Source organism: Balaenoptera ricei, chromosome 4, assembly GCF_028023285.1.
Source record: "Balaenoptera ricei isolate mBalRic1 chromosome 4, mBalRic1.hap2, whole genome shotgun sequence".
NCBI lineage: Eukaryota > Metazoa > Chordata > Mammalia > Artiodactyla > Balaenopteridae > Balaenoptera > Balaenoptera ricei.
The window spans coordinates 155,142,781-155,165,669 of NC_082642.1; the positions used below are offsets into that span (position 1 = coordinate 155,142,781).

The window sequence follows — 22,889 nt, forward strand, 5'->3', positions numbered from 1 at the left end:
GGGCCCATTTTGCATCTTTATCATCTCAGCGTCAGCATGACAGAATGATCAGAAATAAAAATGATCAGAAATCGTAAGTCCACGAGGAGGTCCAAGAATGGGGCCAGAATGAATCCCTCATGACCCCAAGCCCTGCGGCCACTCGGTGGCACCAGCACTACTCCAGTCCTGCCAGGGCGCGTTTGGGGTTAAAGCCTCCGGACCCGGGGAAGAAACCAAAGAAAGACTCTCCTCCTGAGCTCCCGGGACACACAGGGCACGGGGCGCCAGGCCGCGGAGTCCCCGGCCCAGAGCGGCCCTGGAACAGCAGGCGAGGGACAGCAGAGTGACATCGGGCGCCGAGCGAGGTCCCGCCTGAAAGGTCCGGCTCCGCCCCCTGCTCTTCTCCTCCCCCCTCCCCCCCGCTGCCCTCCCCTCCGCTTCCCACCCCTCCTCTCTCTCCTCCCCTCCCCTCCACCCGCCCTCTGCAGTCTCTCCTCCACTCCTCCCCTCCCCTCCCTCCTTTTTCCCCTCCCCCTCAGCCCCTCCTCCCCTCCTCGCTGCCGTCTCCCCTCCCTCCTCCCTCCTCCCTTCTCCCCCGGCTCCTGAAGAGCGCGCGGCGGAGGAGAGCAGCCGGTTACTTCCTCCAGCGGCTGCGCGGAGCGCGGTGTAGCCCCAGCCCCGAGCGCCCGGAGCCCGCCCGCCAGCAGCCCGCCGCCCGCCGCCCCCCGCCCGTCCCGGCCTCCCGGACATCCCCCCCCGCGCGCCCGCGGCCGCGCCCGCGCCCCAGTCGGTGCGCACCGAGGACCCCGGGCCCCGAACCGCCGGCGGCCCTGCCCGAAGAGGCGCGGTAAGAGCGGGATCGGGCCGGGCGGGCGGCCGGGGTCCGGCGGGGAGCGTCCTCCGGCGCCGGATCCTCTATCGGGGGACCCAGGAACCGGGCGGGGGACGTGGGTGGCGCCGAGGTCCGGATCCCGGGGCGCAGCCGGGGTCCAGGCGGGGTGGCGGCTATCCGTAGCATTCGGGGGTCGCGCGTCTGGGATCCGGTCCGCTCGGGGCTCGTGTTCCTGGGGCCGAGTGGCTTTTGGGGCGGCGGGCCGAGCTCGGAGTGGGCCCGGCGGTGACGGGCGGAGCAGCCTGCGAACTTGGGCCGCGGCCCCGGGGTCGTCGAGGTGGCAGGGGCGGGCGGGGCGCGCCGGCTTGTTTCACTTGCTTTTGTTTTAAAAGGAAACGCGGGCGTGGTAGGGGGGCTTCTGCCAGTGGGCGCCCGGCGGACCTGATTTCGCGAAGGGGTGGGGGACGCTGGAGAAGGTGTCCGAGGGGCCCCGGCGCGCCCGGGTTTGCGGGTGACTTACGGGAGGACGCCGGGCCCGGGAAGATCTGGGGTGCCGGGCGCCTGAAACACCTGGGAGGCTGCGGCTTCCCGAAAACGCGCCGATCCCAATCCCCCGGTCACCTGCGCGGCCAGGTCCCGGGCCCGGCCGGGGCGGCGGGCGAGGGAGGGGCCTGCGGCTCCAGTGGGACCCCCACGGGCGCCCCAGGACCTCTGGATCCGGGCCCCTCGGTCCTACGAGGCGAACATGGGGAGCCTGTCGGAAATGGAGATGTGGGTGCACAAGGCTGACTTTATTTTCCCGTTTTTAGAGCATTTTGGATGAAGGGGTAACAGCGTTTGAGCGTGTATGGCTTTTTTTTTTTTAGCACATGAGACTTTTATATTGGCCTGTATTCAATTTTAGGGTATCCGAAAATAGTAGTTGACCTGCTTCTACTGATTTAGAAAGTAAAGAAGTGAGCAGTCCCCTTTGGAGATAGGGGTAATTTATTTTAATTTACCCGTAAGAGATTATGTTTGTTCTGTACAGTGGAAGCGGCTGTGCGCTGTCTGCTTGCCCACATCACCACCAATCAGAGAGAGAAATCTCTAAGTTAAGGTTTATTAAAATTCTGAATAATATCACAATATAGTAAACGCTAGCGCTCTGAGTCCTGCAGGGAAATAGTCAAACACTCATTTCTGGGATTAGTCATTCCTCTCTCTAAATTGATAACTTTCAAAGGAAAAAGCAAACCAATCTTCAAAAGTGCGTTTCAGGTTTGTTTTTGTTTTTCTTTATTCTTGCTTTTTTTAAAGTTACCTAAATGCAAACCTGTGCTCTAATCTCACATAAGCGATCACTTGTTCCCATAAGGGTACTGTTGTCCGGCAAGTTCTGCTTGTTTTAAAATTTAACCATTCTCAGCCCTTCCACTTCTGCCATTTTCCCTTTTTTTTTGTTGTTCAAAAGCATCGATCAATAGGGCAACACCAAAAAGATCTAAATGTGAAATTGACTTAGGTGGAGAAACTTGGCCTGTCTGCCACCTTCACAAGCTGTGTCGAGTAAAATAAGGGAACTTAAATTTGATTAGCTATGTGTTTGTCAGAAACCATTGGTAGAGCATTTTGATTCTACATGGTTTTTACAAAACAAATTAAAAGCCGGACAACAGAAGAATTCTATTCCATAGCTAGTCATTACAGCTCTTTATGTGGGAGTGGTAGACCGCCTCTCCTCCTGGTATTTGTACACAAAAACCAGGCGAGGCTTCTCCATTGCCTTCCACATCTATTCTCTGTCCATCTCCGTGAAGCTGAAGAATGTGGAATAAAGTCTGCAAACCAGGCGAAGAAGATGGGTAACTGACAACACCCAAGGTGTGCTTTCATTTTGGTCTCCTGTTTGAGGCTTGCTGATGTAATCAACAGGTGACAGGACTTAGTTCATCCAGGTCAGTGGCATAAAGCTCTACCTTAAGGAACATTTCACGTCATGAAGCGTCTCGAGCAGGGGCCTAGTCTAATGATATCTGTGTGCCATCTCTGCTCTTTATTGATGTGCTGGGAGGAGGGCACACGCCTCATCATTCGGGTGATCCTGGCTCCTGGAGGAGCTCAGGAGGTAGGGCCATACTCCCCGGGGGTTTGGTCTACCCTGTGCCCCTTAGATGCCCCCGCAGTAGCTGTGTGATCCTGGGCAAGATCCCGAGGTCTCTGTTGCCTCACTGTAAGATGGTATAACATCTGCCTCTCAGGGGTGTCAGACAGTTGAGTGAGGAGGGAAGGTGTGGTGCCCCAGCTCAGGCTTAGCCCTTAGCAAGGTGGGTTCTACCAGGGCAGTGATCATCAGTAATGAGTATTGATTCTTGAGTGCCTGTGGATGACAGGATCCACCAAGTGGAGATTCTGAGCAAACGCGCGAGTCACTTTTGATCCAGGACAACTCCTCCCCTCCAAACCCCTACTCCCACCCCTCCACTCCCAACTATGATTTACTGTCAAAGCTTTCGTGCCTCCACTGGCCCCCAATATAATTACCCGCACTCTGAGGGTTTTTACAGGCCTGTCCAGTGCCTCTGGCCTCCCTGGTGGCTGGGACTCTCCTCCCATACTGCCTTTCTAGCCAAGGGGGTGTGTGTCTGTGTGCTGAGTTGTTGGGAGGTCTGTTTAGCCATAACGTTGACTATAAAGAGAAAACAAGAAAGTACAAACTCGAATTAAGTAGTTACAGGAAAATAAGCTGTTTGCCTCCGCCAGTGAGTCTATCCATTGCGCAATGTTTTAATTACTCAAGGTTCTCAGTTGTAACAGGTAGGAGTGCTCAGTGGAGACCGCAGGGTGGGCAGTTAGAGGTACCCCATAGAGCTTCCTTCTAGACCTCCACTTCAAGGCCATGAAGCAGGAAGGGTGGGTTACTGTCATAGGGGATTCCCAGGTTATTTGAAAATCAGCTTTAGTTGCTCTGTTTTTTTAATCTAACACTAGGGCAGGATTATCTAAGTACCTTTCTCACTTATTAATGTTTAACTTACCCCGCCAAACAATTACATTTTAGGGCCCCAAATAAGTTTTCAGTTGATTACAGCAATCACAGGTCACATATGGAACTGTCCAAATGCCAGTCACCCATGTAGCTCTAAGTTTCCTAATAGCCACGGTAAATATGGTGAAATTAATTTCCATGTATTTCAATTAACCTCGCACATTCAAAATATTACATAAACATGCAGTAAATACAAAATTAGTACCGAGATACTTTACTTTTCGCTACGAAATCTTTGAAATTGAGAGTGTGTTTTGCATGCTGAGCACATCGGACGGAGTTCGCCCTAGCCCAGTGCCAAGCGCTCAGGAGCCCCGCATGGCTGGTGGCCGCCACGTTGGTCAGTGCAGGTCCAGGATAAGCCCAGACCAAGCAAGTAAGGCAGATCCGTGATCAGAATTACTTCCTCTTGAAGAAATGCACAGCTGAGCAACACGCCAAGCAGACGTATTTTGAGCTTGTGTATTCAACGCAGGAGGATCTAGACAACGCCAAGAGGGTTTGAGCTCCAGCCCTGGTTCTCCTTTTTATCTGCTTCCTGGGCCTGTGCTTCCTCACAGCTTGGAGAGGGGAGGGGGCCTCCCAGGAGGGTCTCCCAGCAGGCTTTCCTGGATCTGGATCTGTCTGGGAGCTGCAGTGGCACGTCATCCCTGCGCTTGCCCTGGAGCTCCCAGGTTGAGCTGACTGTCGCCCTTGCGTATGGGAGATAGCCCTCGGCCTGCCCGGCAGGCCCCCCAGGCCCACTCCCCGAGGTGACCTTGGAATTGACGGCGGAAAGCAGACTCTCCCACTCCTGTCCTGGAAGGACCCAGGCCCCCAGCCCAGCTCACCCAGCCAGCCAGAAGGCAACTTTATCCGTATGCCTCAAATCTAAATAGAATTCAGCGGAGAATCAGCATTATTGTTTAATTACTTAAGTAGCATGCCGCTTGTGAGAAGAATTCCTGGCATTCAGTTTTGAATGACCTGTTAGGGCTGGAGAACTTGGACCAACTGTGCCAGAATTAGGTGTGGATGCGCCCATGCAGACTTCTTAAAAATGGACTTGATTTGTTGCCTCTTTGACTTTCTTCATTTCTTTTCTTTTTTTTTTTTAAGATGAATGATTTTGGCATCAAGAACATGGACCAGGTGGCCCCTGTGTCCAGCAGTTACAGAGGGACACTCAAGGTGAGTGAACAAGTTTTAACTAAAACTTAAAAAAAAAAAAAAAATTGGAAAACTCAATCTCTAGGAGAAAAAACAGTGGGTTGGGTCCCAGAAGACCGGTTCTAGCCCTAGCTTTTTAATTAACTGGCTGTGTGACTCTGGACTGTTTGCTTAATCTCTCTGGGTCTCCGTTTTCTAGTCTGCAAAATGGGTGTCCTGGTGCTTGTTCGATTTGTCCTCCAAGATGTGAAACCATTTAATTTGTAGATGGTGAGGCCTTTGTAGTTTCTTTCGGAGGCTCCTACCAGGTGAAAAATCCTATGAATTCTCCAGAGAACAGAGCTGGGGGAGCTATCTGTTCTGTCCCCCCAGGAGTTTTCTTGGGTGACAGAAAAGCTGTTTAAGAACTGAAATGAAAGAGCTTAGAAGAGGCAGGCGGGCCCAACTGCTCCCATCAGAAGGGTCAGTGCCCAGCGGGATGCAGGCAGTCTGTCCTTCCAGGCACAACTGCGCCTGTTTATATAAACCAAAGGACAGATTAAAGATGAAAGAGACTTCTCAGCTGCGTAATAAACATTCTGTGTAGTTTCTGTCTCAATCCCTTTGGGGAACATTCTTTAGCAGCACAAACTGATAATTTCCCATTTACCTTCTACAAATGTGACAATGAGATTTGATGGGGGTTTTTTTAGTGTTGAGTAGTAAACATGTCTCAGAAACAGCGATTTTAAATTGGCCTCCTCCTAGCTTGGTGTTTTGTATGATAATGTGTCTCTGGCATGTTACATTTTTCTCAGTAGATCAGCGTGAGGTTATCGGTCTGATAGAGCCCCAAGAGGCAAAAATTGGCACAGGCCTTTCTAGAGTGTCATGAAATTTATCAGACGTCAAGTCAGCGAGGTTTTCTTTTTTCTGTTCATTTTGGTCAGACGTTTTCAGTTGTTGGCATGGCAGAAACCATACAAGAAATTATGGTATTAAGTTTGAAACGACCCCTCTAGAGAGAAGACTTCTCCTATAAACTAGAAGAGTTTGACGATGCCTGTGCGTGCGACCTCTGGGCTTGGAGAAGAAACTGTCATTGCTGAAATTTGATGTGTTGAAATACGCAGCAGGAATTTGTCTTGTCTTTTGGCTTCCTGGTTTTAAAAAAAAGAACAGTCAGGAAAGGGCAGGCGTTTCTTAGTCACCTGGGCAATGCTAGTGGGAATTTTTAAAATCTATTGACTACTTCACCAAAATTGGCACTGCTGTAAGGTAGTTCATAAGCCGAGATGCGTATTTCACACTCGCAGGATTGGTCTTTCCCCCGTGGGTTTTGGGCAATTGGACATCCTTGCTTTGGGTTTTGGGGGGCTGGGCTCCAACATCATTGGGACATCATTGGGTTGAGCTCCTACTTCTTATGTAATGCGTCATTCATTGTTCTGCATTTCTAAAAAGAAAGCACACAAACTGATTTGTAAATGTGTTACACATTTTTTAATTGATGACTCAACAGATGGATCATTGCATTGCACATGACATGGGATTTCCAGCTTATGTTGGAAAAATATAACCTTTCTTCACTTTTTTCTTCAACAAGTTAGGCAATGATGAATCAAGCCTTTATCTGTTACATGTGTTACTCATAAATGAGTCTTTTTTCCTTTTTTTGACCGTGCCATGCAGCATGAGGGGTCTTAGTTCTCAACCAGGGATCGAACCTGTGCCCCCTGCAGTGGAAGTGCAGTCTTAACCACTGGACCACCAGGGAAGTCCCAGTGAGTCTTACATTAAAGCCTATTCCATTTGTAAATGTTAGATGAGATTATTAGAAATCCTCACAGCTCCAGGCTTATCTTTCTCTGTGTATTTCTCCCCCTCTTTCCCCTAAATTATAGGTAGTTTAACTTTAAACCTATTTCATTTAGAAATCTTTCCCCTTAATAGATGATGGGGGAGGGGTGTCCTTTTCAATACACTAAACTTTTACAAAATTAAGTCTTAAGGAATGTTCTCATATGTATTATTATTTTCTGAACGGTTGGAATAGATGAGGAAAGACGTGTAGTTTCAGTTGCAGTGTTTCATGGTAAACATTTCAGAATAAATGCTTCAACAGAAAAAGTAATGTATTTTGTTGTTTGATTTTTCATTTTCGTTAAATCACTCGCCTTTCATTTTAACTGCAGTGAACCAAGTCGTTTTTCTTATACACACAGCCTAAGCATCTCTCCCAAGTAGCTTAGAGGGCCCAGGTGTTTGGACCGCAGTGGTCTCTGAGTCCCTCTAGGCACTGTTCTAAGATTCTCTTGGTTTTAGGTTTGTTTACTTAATTTATTCATTTAAATTGGTTAGGCCATTAAAAATAAATTCCCAGTCATTCTAGCTCTGTGGTTGATGACAGGCAGACCTTGTTGTGTTGTACTTCGCTTTACTGGGCTTTTTACAAATTGAAGGTTTGTGCCAACCCTGCATCGTAAGTTTATCGGCACCATCCTTCCAACAGCATTTGCTCTCTTCGTGTCTCTGTGTCACATTTTGGTAATCCTCGAAATATTTCAAACCCTCCACCAGCGAAATGATTACAGCTCTCTGAAGGCTTAGATGATGGTTAGCATTTTTTAGCAATAAAGTATTTTTTAATTAAGGTATGCCTAGTTTTTAGACATAATGCTATTGCACAATTAATAGTGTAAACGTAACTTTTACACATATTGGGAAACGAAAAAATGTGTGTGACTCGCTTTCCTGCAATATTCGCTTTATTTTGATGGTCTGGAACCACACCTGCAGTATCTCCAAGGTATGCCTGTAAGTGATCCAGGGTAAAATAGAATCCTTCTGGTCACCTTGACCCTGTCAGAAGTCTACTCAGAGTACTGGCTGGTTGATTCCATGCGTGGCTTTATGACTGGCGGCTTAATCAGGGAGCATCCGTGAGGCTGCCCACGGACCACTTTGAAAATAGGTCATTAAATAAGCTTAAATGTCACGTTTCCGTTTTCTCTCCCTCTGCCTTTGCAGCGCCAGCCTGCCTTTGACACCTTTGATGGCTCCCTGCTCGCTGTTTTCCCCTCCCTAAATGAAGAGCAAACACTCCAGGAAGTGCCAACGGGCTTGGATTCAATTTCTCATGGTAATTTGTTACTCAGACTTGACAAGTTGCGCGTGACGTCCCTAAGTAGTTCAGTTCATAGATTATAATTCATAAGTGACGAATGTTGGTATCTTGAATCTCTGTATGAAAAGTCCGGTAGAGGCTCAGATCTGAGAGAAGACAGTTTTCCTTTTTTATGCGCTTGGTGACTCGGAAGTCCTCACTTGCCAGACACACCCCAGGGAGGGTGGGTGCCCTGCTGGGAGCAAACCACAGGGGGTCTCCCCCCCGACGCCCCAGCTTCTCTTTAGGATATTTCAACGCTGCAGCCAGCCCGGGCCCCATCTCCCAGTCCCCTCTGTGAAGCAGTCCAGTAGACATGAAAATGCACCCCAACTTTTCATCCCGGGTTCGCATCCTTAGCTGGATCTTCCTCCCCTACCCCGAGTTTTGGGGCAACAAATTATTCCTGCTCATCTTTACCCATCTGCGTTTGCTTCTGTAGTTCTTAACGTCATTGTTTATTCTTTTTAAGGGAATAGCACGTCAAGTAATGCCTCTGAGATTACTGTGATAGAGTTATTAGTTGGAAACATTCCAGAAATTACTTTGTCATATGAAGTAGGTGCTAGAAAATACAGCCCAGAAAATTAATTAAAACACACATGCTTGCGTAAGCGTGCCATCACGTGACGGTCATTTATCATTCTTGAAATTGCTGAGGGAATCCAGAGAAGGCTGTGTTTCAATAAAAATTGACGTCACGGGTGCTAAGTGCTGTGTGTTCCTGTTACATCTGATGTTCCTTTGCTGCCGCTTAGTTTAATGGAAGTCGCTTCCAAATTAGCCATTTACAACCCCTTAAGGCTTTTGGACAAAAACCTTGCAACTTCTTCCATTGTCAAAAATGTAAGAATAGCCTTAAATAGAAATGTTATCTAGGCATCACTATTCTATGAAGTTTGGCAAAAAATCAAACTCGGGTTTTATTTTAGATTTTTTTAAATAAGTGTAGTTATGAGATGTATAATATTTTCTCAATTGCAGTCAAAAAAAACCAGTTTTTGTTAATATTTACACTCATCTAAGGAATGATGCGGAAGATTTGAGATCAGAATTGTTCTTCCCTAGAAGCTAAGACTTCCCCCCCTCAATTCTCCCTGTGTTGCTGCCAGCTTGAACTCCTAACATCCCCGTGGGGTTTCTTTTCCAGACTCGACCAACTGTGAGTTGCCTCTGTTGACCCCATGCAGCAAGGCTGTGATGAGTCAAGCCTTAAAAGCTACCTTCAGTGGCTTCAAAAAGGAGCAGCGCCGCCTTGGCATCCCGAAGAGTAAGCGCTCCTTCCTGGAGCTTTCTGCGCCTGCGCTGTACTAGACAGAGCCATCAGGCTGCCATAGCTTGAGATGACTTAATTTCAAGCGTTTGTTTAGGGCGTATTGAAAAGAGGGACAGAGCTGTCATTAAGCTGAGCCAGTTTTTATTTCAAAATCCAACCAAATGAACACTTCATCCAGCACTGCTGTCAGTGCCTCAACATCTTCCTGGGTGTCTCGTTCATTTCCTTGGACTCTGGTGCCCGTCTGGGCTCTGTGGGTAAATCAGGAGTGCTTCTGGCCTTACTGCCTCCTTTTCTTCCCTCCCCTGTAGATCCCTGGCTGTGGACTGAGCAACAGGTGTGCCAGTGGCTTCTCTGGGCCACCAACGAGTTCAGTCTGGTGGACGTCAACCTCCAGAGGTTTGGCATGACCGGCCAGGTGTTGTGTAACCTTGGCAAGGAGCGCTTTCTGGAGCTGGCGCCTGACTTTGTGGGTGACATTCTCTGGGAACACCTGGAGCAGATGATCAAAGGTACCGGTGAGCAACTGGGTTCCCGGGGCGGGGTGAGCGTAGCAGGGAAGAGTGATGGGGGGGGGGGTCATGCTTGCCAACCGTAGGGCTGGCATTTCAGTGATGTAGGGCAGATTGTCTGAAAATGCCACTGGCGTGAGTCAGCTACGTGGCGGTGATTTATGGATTTTGACTCCACTTAAGTACGTGTGTGGGGAGCATTGGCCACAAGGCAGGAGCCTTAGTCACCAAGGTGTTCAGTGTCGCCAGACGTCATGAGTTGGAGTTGGAGGCATACGTGTGGCTCAGGTGAGGGGACAGCAAGAAGGCCCGTGTTTGGGGCTCACTTTACAGAGCCTTAGGAAATAAGTCAGCCTCGGCGAAAGTGAGCCTTTGTTCAGATAAACTGGGAATTTTATAGTAACATTTCCTAAGACCAAATGGAATCCAACAGAGAATTTTTTTGTTTTATGTTTATAAACCAGTGTAGAAGTAATTGATACATATTTACACACTGACATATTATACGGGAACTGGCCTTTGAGCAAAAGAGCTCTTATATAGAAAGTCTTGATTTAGACCTAAAAAGAGCATTGACACCAATGTTAAAAATATATTGAGTTACAAAGGAGAAACGGTATAGTGAGGGAATCCTTCAAGTTAAAAATGTAAGAAAATAAGCCCATTAGAAGAGTTCAGGGAAGTATTCCTCATTTAATTGATTTTAAACTCTGAGTTTCAACGTCTGTTACAGACTCAGAATCTTAAAAAGATCTCAGGGTCGCCCGCCAGCTCTTCTTAGATATGGCTTCTGAGGGCCAGGGAAACTTAAAGACCCTCAAATTTTCCCTGAACTTGGACACGTCTGGTCTGACAAGTTTCTGGTGAATCCATTTGCTGGCCAGTTAGACCTGTTTTGCCATTTCTCGCTGTGTGAGTCTGTGTGGGTCTGGATTTGTGGGTGTGCATGTGGTTGCGTGTTGGTAGGACGTAAGCACGTACAGGGAATGCTAACCTTTTCCCTGTAAGTTCCTGGGCGTGTGTGTCGCCGTTCGGATGCCCATAACGCTGCTTGGACCTCTCTTTCTGTAGCGCTCACCACCTCTGGACACACCTCAGGGTTTGAGGCAGTGGGTCAGAAGCTTCACCAGGGCAGGAACTGTGTCCATGTTACTAATCTGCTGTATTCCAGCCCCTGGTACAGGGGGTACTTTGTAAACATTTAACCCTTTGCCGACTACATAGATGAATTCAATACACCATCTAGATCTCTCAAATTGTATACTAGAAAATTTAACTTTGCCAATGACAGCACTGAGGAGTTTAGAAGACTTATTCTAGTTATTAGAAAAATGCATTTCTGTCTCTAGTGCTTTTAAACAATGTGATGACATGGAACACCGTCGGATTAAGTGGGAAGTGCTAAAATGCATTTTGTTATGCTGAAATAACCATAGAACAGTAATTCAGAAAGGAACTTTTTTGTGTGTGTAGTTTAAACCTCTCAATTTGTAATCTTATGTCTCCTCTGTCTATTTTTCAGAAAACCAAGAAAAGACAGAAGATCAGTATGAAGAAAATTCACACCTCAACTCAGTTCCTCATTGGATTAATAGCAATTCGTTAGGTCAGTGCAATTGATTCTGCCCTTAAGAGCTTCTGAGTCTTCCCGTTAGGTTCACGGAAGGTTCGAAGGCAGAACCTGCACTGTCCCATACGGTGATCGCACACATTCACAAATCCAGAAGTGCGGCTGGTCCACATTGAGATGTGTGGTGAGAATATAACGCACACCCGTCCCATCTGAAAGTCTTAGGATTGAACAGAGAATGTCAATATCTCCTGAATAATTTTAAAAATTCTGATTACATATTGAAATGATAATGGCTCTCTTAGGTCAAGTAAAATATTCAAATTCATTTCGCCAGTGTCTTTTTAGTTTTTCAGTGTGGCTACTAGAAAATTTAACATCACATCAGTGACTTATGTTATCTTTGCTTTGGCCAGGGCTATAAATTGGCAATTTATAGCTCGAGGGGCAGAATGGAGTGAGCCAATTGCTGTGGTCAGATTAGTGTAACAAACAAAGGTGGCAGGCCCAGGAAGTGTGTGGACAGCAATACTAAATGTGCTCTGAGCTTTGGGGTTTAAATAGGTGTCATGGAATTCTGTCCCTCCTCCTGGTGGTTGACACTGGCGAGTGTAGGTTTTGGTGGTCCCCCAGCCAGAGTGGGCAGGGCAACTGGAGATACTCCCTTATGGGTTACTGGCTGGACGGCAGATCACTTCATCTGTCTGAGCCTTAGTTTCCTCAGAAGCTGAAAGATCCAGTGACCCCGTTGTCCCAAGGCTCACATGGAAGCACTTGAAAAACAAAGAGATGTAGAAATATTCACATGAGGCATTGCATCCGGGGTGCAGGGGCTGCAGGCGTTTTGGAAAAGGGCTCACTGACTGAGAAGACGAACAGTTAGAGAAGGGGAGGACACAGTAGAAAACCTGCCCGCCCAAGCCCACACGGCCACTGGGGTTTTGGGGAGGGAGGGCTGGAGCGGGCAGAGCTGCACGCCCTCCGTTTTGAGGTGTGGAGGGTCTCTGGTCGTCGCGTTGATGTCGCCTGACGGCTCCGCCATCTGTGGTCCTGTTGCAGGTTTTGGCGCGGAGCAGGCGCTGTATGGAATGCAAACGCAGAACTACCCCAAAGGCGGCCTCCTGGATGGCCTGTACCCAGCATCCTCAGCGCCCAGCACACTCGGTCCCGAGCAGGACTTCCAGATGTTTCCCAAGGCCCGGCTCAGCACCGTCAGCGTCAACTACTGCTCCATCAGCCAGGACTTCCCGGCCGGCACCTTGAATCTGCTCTCCAGCAGTTCTGGTAAGATCCAGGCTTCCGAGCGCCCTTCTCAGCAGGGCTGTCGGTTTGATTCCCGGAGCCACGGTGACCTGAGCTCAGACATGCGGAGTTCGGCCAGTGGAGGAGGTCAAGGACTGGTCCGTTGGGTCACGGTCCCAACAGTGGCGCTCGGCGAGCTTACTCCTAACGTACCTCGGGTCCCGGGCACTGGGGGTGCCGGGTAAATGACACAGTCCTTGCTCCTGTGGCCAGCATCGTCCACGCAGTGGGCTACTGGGGGAGGCAGTGTAGGAAGGTGACAGATCTCTTTGTACGGGGATGCGTATGTGCTGTGCATGAAGCTCAGGTTGGATTTTTCCACATACACCCCTGCGTGGCCGCCACCCAGATTGACGTGGAGAGGGTACCAGCACCCCACAAGGCCCCCTCACGGCCCCTCCCAGTTAATAGCGTCCCCACCCCAAGAGGATCTCATCGTCCTGACTTTTATCGCCATAGTTCTGCCATTCTTGAACCTGATACAAGTTGTGTTTTCTTCTGTGTTTGTTGCTCACATTGTGCGCGCCTGAGGTCCATCCGCGTTGCTGCCCTTTTCCTTGCTGGTCAGCCCTCTGCTCGGAGCTACATTTGATGCCTCCATCCTGCCGTTGATAGAAGATGCGACTGTGTAGCTTATGTATCATAAGGAATAAGCAGCTCTGTTTCAGGGCATCGTGAAAAGTCTGGGTGATCCTGCACCAGCAGGGCGAACGTTTAAAGGGGGTGATGGCAATGACGCCGCCTCCGTGGGTGGTAGCACCGGACGTTCCGTTGTCCTGGAGGGTCAGAGTCTGTCGTTGTCTCTGCCAGGGAAGCCCGGAGACCACGACTCCGCCGAGACGGGCGCCGACAGCTTCGAGAGCTCGGAGTCACTGCTGCAGTCCTGGAACAGCCAGTCGTCCCTGCTGGACGTGCAGCGGGTACCGTCCTTCGAGAGCTTCGAGGACGACTGCAGCCAGTCCCTCGGCCTCAGCAAGCCGACCATGTCCTTCAAGGACTACATCCAGGAGAGAAGCGACCCGGTGGAGCAGGGCAAACCAGTTATACCTGCGGCCGTGCTGGCCGGCTTCACAGGTGGGTGCCACCCCGGGTCCCCGTCCCCTCCCCTGCACCCGCCCAGCCCCGCGCCCGCCCTGTTTGTCAAGGGCGTTTCTCGCTGGACCGCATTGTGTTGACACCCCACGTTTTATGCGTGGGGTGTAATCCTGAACCCAAGCGAGCTGTCTCCCTGAATTCAGAAAAGGCCAAATTTGCAGGGATGTCCGTGGACACAGGGCTCCGTGGTGTGGATGAGAATCTTCAGGCGGCTCCCTCACCTGGGATGCGCCCAGCCAGTGCCTAGCCGGGCAGCAGCAGGGGACATGGGCCTGTGGAGGCTGGAGCTCTGACTCAGCCGCGCCTGGAATTTCAGAGAATGTAAACTGGCTGGGGGAGGGGCCGCAGAGCCAGCCTCCAGTAACCCGGGGACTGTTTACCTTTTCTTGCTTCTCAAATCCATCTTATTTTGAAGGTTTGGGTAAGAGCTATTCTAGGCCGGGGACAAATATTAAAGCTGTTTTTAGAACCAGATATTTCCAGTACTTTAGCGAAAATATCAGAAAATTTTTTTCGTTGCTTCATGTGTTCTTAAATGTGCTTTTTTTCTTTCTTCATATTTTGAACATATGGAGCCATTGGGGATTTTAAAAAAATACCTACTTTAAAAAATCCAATAGGTTAAAATAAGAATACGTAGGCACCCATTTTTTTCCCGTCATAGAAAACAAATAGCCATGAAAAAGGGTTAAAATACTCAGAGAGTGTGGAAACTACTGTAACTTTCATACATGGGCATCAGGGCCTGATAGGAAAGTAAACAGCCATGGTGTTGGTGGTTTTCATTTTAATATTAGTTACCATTCGTTGCCTGCCAGCTCCGTGTGGTTAACTAAGCCTATGGTCAGTAGACCCTAGGACAGCCTAGCATGGGTGGTATTAACCCATTTTACAGGTGGGGAAGTGGGCTCAGAGGAAGATAGCAGTCTGTGGTCACAAAGGGCACACAGCCTTATCGACAATATAGCCACTGTGCCTTGCGGAACGGCGCTTGGATAAGCGTGTGATCCAGGGAAAGGCACCCGGCCGCTGAGCCCATCTTATCCTTCATCTTTAAAATACTGATACAGTGATACTTCACAAGGTGGCGGCAGTTCTAAGAGAAGGTATATGAGAAGGTATATGAAGAGTACTTTGCAAAGCATTATACCTCATCAAATAGAGGCGGTGAGGCCATGGCTACAACCCCAAATGCCCCAGTGACCTCTGAGTCAACCAAGTCTTGGGTTAAGCAGTTTGCCCATTGTCATCTGGCAAGAAAGCTACGCATGGGATTCGGAGAATGACACGCCTCATCCTGTGTTGAAAGGCTCCTTCCACCGCCCGCACCCCTGTGCCACTGGGTGTTTCTAGAAATAAACCTTGAAAGTTATTACATAAGAAACAATTAAATAGGGTGAGGAATTTTGATGCCAAGAGTTGGTGGCCCAGAATTTTTTTTTTTTTTTTTCCAAAAAGACCAACCCCAGCAATCAAGGGCCCAGTGGCCCCTTTTTCAAGAGCAGGAGGCGTGGAGGAAGCCCTCCAGGATTCTCACCAGCACCCAGAGTCACCTTCACCTCAACACCCAGTCCAGAGCCAGATCTCACACTCCTTGTTTCAGTAGGATGACTAAAGCCATGCTGTATTTCAAATCTAGAAAAACACAACCCACCCCCTATCCCCTCAGGAAGCGGACCTATCCAGCTGTGGCAGTTTCTTCTAGAATTGCTGTCCGACAAATCCTGCCAGCCTTTCATCAGCTGGACGGGGGACGGATGGGAGTTTAAGCTGGCTGACCCCGATGAGGTACGTCCAGAACCTGGGAACTTGCTCTCCAGGCTCTCAAACCTGATTCCATCACTTGGGGTTCACAGATCCAGTTCTCTGGGGTCACCAGTATACAGATGAGAGCACTTCCACAGGAGGCGTCCCTGACTGTCGGGAAATGTGGAGTCTTGTTTCGCTGATGAACAGCTTATAGTGTCCCCTGTTTATGCACCCAGCACCAGGCAGGCTTCACCGCCCTGCTCTGTCATCTAGTTAAAAGGTGAAAGCTGTCCACTGAGGCTCTCGCCTGATCATCTGAAGGTGTTTTAGGAAATTTGCCTTTTCCCTTGGACGGACTGAGCCGTCTCCTCAGCTGAGGTTGGCGGGGCTGCTCCAGCCCCATCTGGAGGAGAAAGCCGAGGGCAGGTCCGATACCAGCCCCTCGAGGACGGTGTAAGGGGGGAGCCCATGATCTCTGGTACCAGTGGAGTGCGGTCTGTCACCTCCCCAGTATCCTGGGGCAGCAGAAGCACTGAGGGATGCAGAATGTCCTGAGGTCCTGATCCCACTCAGCAGCTGTGGACGTGGTGGTCAGAATTCAAACCCGGGAGGTGGGTGGGACACAGCGTTTCCCTTGTCTCGGGACCTCCCTGCTTCTGAACCCTTGGCTCCTGGGGGTTTTGCTGAGTGAGAGGCCTCCGCAGACGGAGCTTTGGGTGGGGTCACCTCGCTCTCGCATCAGCACCTCCCTCCATCCCCCGAGAAACAGCCGGGGGATGCAGAGCCCTGGCATGTGCACAAAAGCAGATGACACCTCTGTGGTCCTTACGTAGTGGTCAAGTGAGCATGCGTCCGAATCATTGCTGGGAAAGTGATGCACTTTTTCTTAATTGCCAAATGGAATGGAACTCTTTTCCATCCGTCCCGCAGGTGGCCCGCCGGTGGGGAAAGCGGAAAAACAAGCCCAAGATGAACTACGAGAAGCTGAGCCGGGGTTTACGCTATTATTACGATAAGAACATCATCCATAAGACGTCGGGGAAGCGCTACGTGTACCGCTTCGTGTGCGACCTCCAGAACTTGCTGGGCTTCACGCCCGAGGAGCTGCACGCCATCCTGGGCGTCCAGCCGGACACGGAGGACTGAGGCCGCCCGGGGCTGGAACTGGGGCCGTGGGGACCCATCCAAGGACCCTGAAAGGCAGGATCGATGCGTCTGGGAACGTCTGCAAGAAGCAGTGGCCTTATTTCATCTGGTACCGCGGTTCTCCGCCGAAAGCAGCACAGTTTCTCGCTTCTAACGCCTGCTGCCAGGAACACGCAACTTAAGATGCTGTTACGTTAGAACGGCCCAGAAAGAAGCGCCGGGCAGCCGTCCTGGCTCTGGGCGGGCTGCGTCGTGACAGGATCGTTCAGGCTGTTGGGTCTTCTCAAAGGAGCGAGCATGTTGTGGACACACACTTTTGAATTTTCTTTTGCCTTTTGCAACCAGGAAACGCCAATGCCAAAGAGGTCTCTGGTTCAGAGGGGGAAGAGAGTGCAAGGAAACAATCATGCCATTTCAGAAGTTAGTTTGTATATATGACTGTAACCTTATAATTGTTATCAAAATCCCCTAACAGACCTATTTAACAGAAATTGTATATTGTAATTTAAAATAATTATATAACTGTATGTGAAATAAGAATGCAGACGGCATTTTGCAATGTATTCCAGTTATCAGGAGCACAGGTGGCATTTTGCAAACATTTAATCTGCCAGGGCAGACTAAGAGAAGTTGTAAAGTGTGTATTATTTACATTTAATATACCTACAGGAATAAGGTCTAAGAGGGTTAATTCCTGGTTTTTTCCGTTTTGTTTTGTCTGGGTTATCTATGGCAAGGACTTTGTACATTTGGGAATTTTTATAAGAAACTTAATGTTATTATCTGGGGGCCCATCTGGCCTCTCTGCTTCTCCTGTAATTGTAATGTAAAAGCTATAAAGCAGTATTTTTCTTGACAAATGGCATATGTTTTCCATTTCTATGCATGCCTTTAAATCAGTTTATATACAAAACTTATTTTTTAGTTCAACTGTTTTTCCCCCAACAACTAACCTCCCCTTGACCAGCCATTTCCTTCCTGTGCCCCAAATTATGCTGTTTGATTAAAATAAGAATACTATTTTTGGAAATATGCGACTCCTTTTCAGAGATCAGGAGGGATTTATGTAGCAGCTATTTTTACTGCAAAAGTAATTCACTGGAAAAAAGTGTGATTTGTAAAGAAAGTTTTATTTTTATCTCAGCTCCATGTAAAGTTGACGTACAGAGCTGAAGGTGCAGGGGGAGGGGAAGCTTTATTAAACCTCCTGAATGTGAGTAAAGCCTGATTTGCCCCATCTTGTTTACCTGTCGAGTCTTGGGCTTTCTGGATACCAAGCTGCTCCTTTCTGTTTAGTGTCCACAGTTTTATTTTCTTGGACGCAGAATGCCCGGAGGCAAAAAGAGGGCCAACAAGATGGGAAAGAGAAGGGATTGGGGTTGTTCCTGTGAAGAAAACATCTTGATCATGATGGAGACTTTTGTAGTTGTTTCAAAGGAATCCCTGGTTCAGCCTGTGCCTCCTGCCTTTTGTAAATGATCAAGTCAAGTTGGTTTCAAAGTTGGACAGCCTTCACTAGCGGCATGAGGAGATACTAGGACCATTGGTGACACCTCTAAAGAAGAATCGTCCATCCATGCGATGAGACCAGGGGCTTGGGTGGTAGGGCGAGCGGGGGAGAGCAGAGCTGGAAGGGGCACCACACAGCCTCAGTACCCACACAAGACTGTATTCCAGTATCACTACGCCCAAGTGTTTTTCTCAAGCAGGACCTGTTTATCTCTCAGACATCTGTTTATAACATCAACAGACATGGGACTGGGAACATCTTGCTGCCAAAAAGAAATCTTAGCCATTGGCTCATTTTATATGGGGTTTGACCACATGAAATTGCCAATGTTTGTCTGTTTCATCTACGAAGTTGGCAGTTGTATGTGGCTCAACCCAATAGTTATGGAAAATCAAATCCATGGTAAACCTTTGGCGTGGTAATGAGCAGGAGTATAAAAGTTTTGTAATTTGGCCTTTTCTTTCTCAAATAATAAAGTATTTTGTTTATATAAACTCCTCCTTTTAAGGGTCCTCATTCTTCATCCCCACCGACCCCCCCGGCATGGAGGCGGTGGAGTCAGGATACTGGGCTCAGAACCGCCAGACACACACCTGCTCAGTCCCTCAGAATTACATCTCCCTTTAACTGATTTCACACACCCATCCCCTAGTAAATTGGGACCAAGCTGGAACCAACTGTGAGCACTTCCTGAAGGAATTCCCCAAAAGTGTTCCTTAAGGCGAAAAATTTTCAAGAAGAGATTAAAATAGAAAAATCCAGGGGTCTAGTCTTTGCCAGGGGTTTGGCAGAGATAACAGAAGAGATTTTAGGATATTTCTAATAAGAGCATTGGGGTTTGAAGTTCAAGGACTTTTGTAACTGAAGCCTTGACTCCCCTGGAGTTCTGATGTTGCCAAGATGACTTATCATAGTTGAGGTTGGTGGTCCCTAGGACACCTCTTCTCAAGCTCATTCTTGGACCTCCTTTCTACTCTCCAAAATAAGTGAGGATTCTAAAAACTTAGGTAGATTGTATCAGTGGTGTGCTGAAGCCGGCTTGCCACGGGCTGGCCAGAGCTGAAGGTGAGGGCCTCTCCCCAACTTTGCATCAGCCAGGTATTAGTAGCTCAAACTTGTTTGGGACGAGAGTAAGTTACACCACTGAAACCAGCAAACGCTACAAATCAGGGCTTCCCCCACCAACCCTTCTCAGGGAGCAGGTTATTAAACATTTAATAGCACACCACTGGTCCTCAATGTTAACCATATTAGAAATTAAAACAAGTTTAAAACTATGATTCATTTTTGAAATTACATCTATATTAATATTTTTATAAAAAATAACTTTTTCCCAAAAAGTGAGAACAGCACTATTTTACATGTTTTTAAATCTCTTTGATGTCTGGTTTAGTGGGAAAGAGCTGGATTCCTATATTGGCTTCTGCATCAGTCTGTTGTGATACATTTTGAAGAAAATCAGGCATCACAGGGATCTGTAATTGGAACAGGCAGGTGTGTTTTATAGCAGTTTTACATAACTGGATATTGCTTTATACTACACCTAAACTGACAAATGGTAGTTTCTTAAATTCCAGTTGGCATATGAAACCGTATCAATAAACTTTCCTATGGTTACAGTAAATTCCATTGGTCCATCTTGCACTTTGAATGGATCTTTTACCCATGTGTGGTTTTGTAACATGCATTAGTCATTGGAAAACACTGCTTCAAAATGTTGACTCATTTCAACATATGATATCAAACGATCACATTAGTTGTTCTCACCACCAGTTTCACCTGAGTCCTGAGCACCACCAGCTTCTCAGAGTCCTGAGAAGCTATCAAGCTCCCAGTGGCAGATACAAATTTTCAAAAATTCAAATTTTCACTTGAAAGCTCAAATTTTATCATCAGCAACAAATATTCAAAGTTGTTCTTTTGGAAGTGACAGACTGATTTCATTTACTTTTGCAGAAATACCTGCCAAATACCCAAGTCTGAATAAACATCATTTGTCAGTTGGTCTTTCAAATACAAATGGCGCTTATGAATGAAATGGTTAGTTTAGCTTGCAACTCAAATCCACAACTGCGTTTCCCAGGACAACCAATCTATCTCAGTAGCACCAGACCTTCTGTGTACTTTTCCATGTTATTACCCAGAAACTAAAAAGATGTGTCTTCACTTATTAAGAAACTTAATTTTTACTGCTTTATCAAGGACATTTTTTAAAGGAAACTAGTATTTTTTTCCTGCAAGTACATGATGAAGAATATCGTGATTGCTAGTACAGTTTAGTGCTAAGTTTCCAGGAGCTTTAAGCACCATCAGTGCAAATGTCAGCACAGTAAAAAAGGTGAATGTTTTAATATTATTATAAAAAATCATTTTGACCTTGAGGATCCCTCTGAAAGGGTGTTGTCTGTGGACCTCACTTTGAGAACTGTTCTAGAAAGAGGAGAAGCTCACCCAGAATAAAAGGGGTGGAACTGGGGCAGGGAGGGGGGCACAGAACATTTTCTTTTTGTCTCTCTAATTCAGTGTCTGTGTTTCCAATCTTACCCTTTCATAGCCAGCTAAGATGAAGCATCTTTTATTTAAAGCAAATAGAATGGCCTAATGTCTTGCATGATAAGGAAAAATTCATTCATCCAGGCTGAGATGGATCCTTTCAAAGTCCTTCTATTAGCCTCACTCTTTGTCCTTTTCCTAGTTCCACTGAAATTCCAAACCTTTTTTTAAATGTATATTTTACCATAATATTTCTTTTTAAATTATTTTTCCTAACATAGTCAAATCTGAGGTCATAAAGAGAAGAGGTTCCTGTGGCCTGTCTTCCGGCTTTTCCACAAGGTGGAGAAGAAGCAGAACTAAGTTGCCTTTAGCTGCCCCCTCCTCCCTGTGTCCCAGCTATTCCTCATATTAGGGGCCTGAGAGCTGCAAACTGTGGGCACTCACAGCGGATAGGGACTGGGAGACTGACGGGTGTGTGAGGGACAGGATGTGGGGCCGGAGGAGGTGGGCAGGGTCCAAGGAGGGGGGCAGGGTGGGCTGTTTCATCATCTCTTTGGAAACATCAAGTTGGCAGTAGGGTTTATTGTGCTTAGGACCAGACCTCAGGTTATCACTCCTATCCGGCCTTTGTGACCATGGGCACGTGACTTACTCCATGCCTCAGTTTCCCCTCCACAAAATGAGGTCCCTGGTGGATGTATCCATGGTTGGTTTAAGACTGTGGGAAGACAGTGGCCTGGGGACTCCATTGAAGTCTCAACCAAAGCCTTCCAGCGGGGGTTCTGCAAAGAACACGGCTCCTCACAGTAAATGCTCTGTTTCCAGAAGCAGCATGGGTGCAGAGTTCAGCGATAAAGCTGACACTGAACAGAACCAGGACTCAAACCCAGGTCTTCTGTTTCCTGATGTTGTTCTCTTGCCAAGATAACCAGACTGAGTTTTGTTGATGTCATTAAAACTGCTACCCAGGGGCTCCCCCAGGCTTCTGTGCACTGCCCTTGGTTTTGAATTTTAAATTATCCAGGAACCTCCTACAAGAGAACACAGAGTCCTTGGACGCGCAGCAGCTGGCGGCAGCTCCGCTCTCTGAGCAGATGAGAGGATCCCATAACCTGGGCCAGAAGTTAATCTGTCTTTTCTGTAAGAGCACAACAGAAGGGTGAGACGCAAGCAGGGAAAGGGGAAACCCCTTCTTGTGTAAACCCTTTTGATACTCCTGGGCAGGTTTAGAACGTGTGATGCTGCTTGAAATCTAATATTAGGGAAAAGACCATTTTTGGTCACAGCTGGTGTGTTGACACCTTTGCAACTGGAATTGGCATGACCTTTGTCCATGTGCTATGAGTTAAGTGACCCCTCCTTGCTTACCGGATTCATGTTCAGATGGCAAAACAGCCCCAGATTGCCACATCTGATCCCCACCAGTTGTTTCTGTGTCTATGGCTTCATACGCTGAGTACATATAACCAGGGCTCAGCACACACCTGTGTGTTTACATGGCTGGGGGACAGACAGGCTGATTCAAGGGGGCCTGTGGCCTGGGCTGGCTGGAGGATGGAGATAGAAATGGAAGGAAAATGGTAAATAGAAAATGAACAAAAATATTGTGTGTCAGCCATGATCCATCGCCATGTAAAGCCCTGCAGAAACGATTGTGCCGTTTGCTGGTAAACTCCACCAAATTGGGTATTGAAGAGGTTATTTTTCATCACAATGCGAATAGGACAGGGCCCCACCACTCTGCACTGACTTGTTCTTTTGCACAGACAAGACATGGCCTGGCCCTGCTCTGACCCCCTAGGTTTGCTGTAGGGCCAGGTGGGGCCTAGAGGGGTCCAGCTCCAGGCCGTGATCAGCACTTTCCACCTCCCCCAAGACCTGTGTAAGTGATTAGATCACTTTCTATTTCAGAGCAGTTAGGGAGAACTGTTTCCTAGAACCTGGCTGGCCTCCCCTTCCCCAGCCTAACGGATCAGCCCTGGTTGTCAGGCACTTGTTTACCTTGGAGACGGAACACTCTGCAGGGTTCTGAGTGGTCAGTTGAGACCCAGAGGACACTGGCCCTCAGAGGCAGATCTGTGGAGCCCGCACAGCCAT

The 22,889-nt window shown here is 48.0% G+C and overlaps 1 protein-coding gene across 2 annotated transcripts; it reads left to right on the top strand.

Annotated features, from left to right (window-relative positions):
• Positions 1-562: 562 nt before the first annotated feature.
• ETS2 (ETS proto-oncogene 2, transcription factor) lies at positions 563-18,790 on the top strand. 2 transcript variants are annotated; one of them, XM_059921560.1, is made up of 10 exons: positions 563-829; positions 4,941-5,012; positions 8,001-8,112; positions 9,287-9,406; positions 9,724-9,930; positions 11,447-11,530; positions 12,554-12,778; positions 13,607-13,870; positions 15,561-15,679; positions 16,571-18,790. In XM_059921560.1, exons 2-10 carry the CDS (start codon positions 4,941-4,943, stop codon positions 16,784-16,786), a joined length of 1,419 nt encoding a protein of 472 aa, XP_059777543.1. In that variant the 5' UTR covers positions 563-829; the 3' UTR covers positions 16,787-18,790. The 2 variants fall into 2 exon arrangements, with proteins under 2 accessions (XP_059777543.1, XP_059777544.1); XM_059921561.1 differs by having other exon boundaries at positions 564-829; positions 9,724-9,924.
• Positions 18,791-22,889: the final 4,099 nt, after the last annotated feature.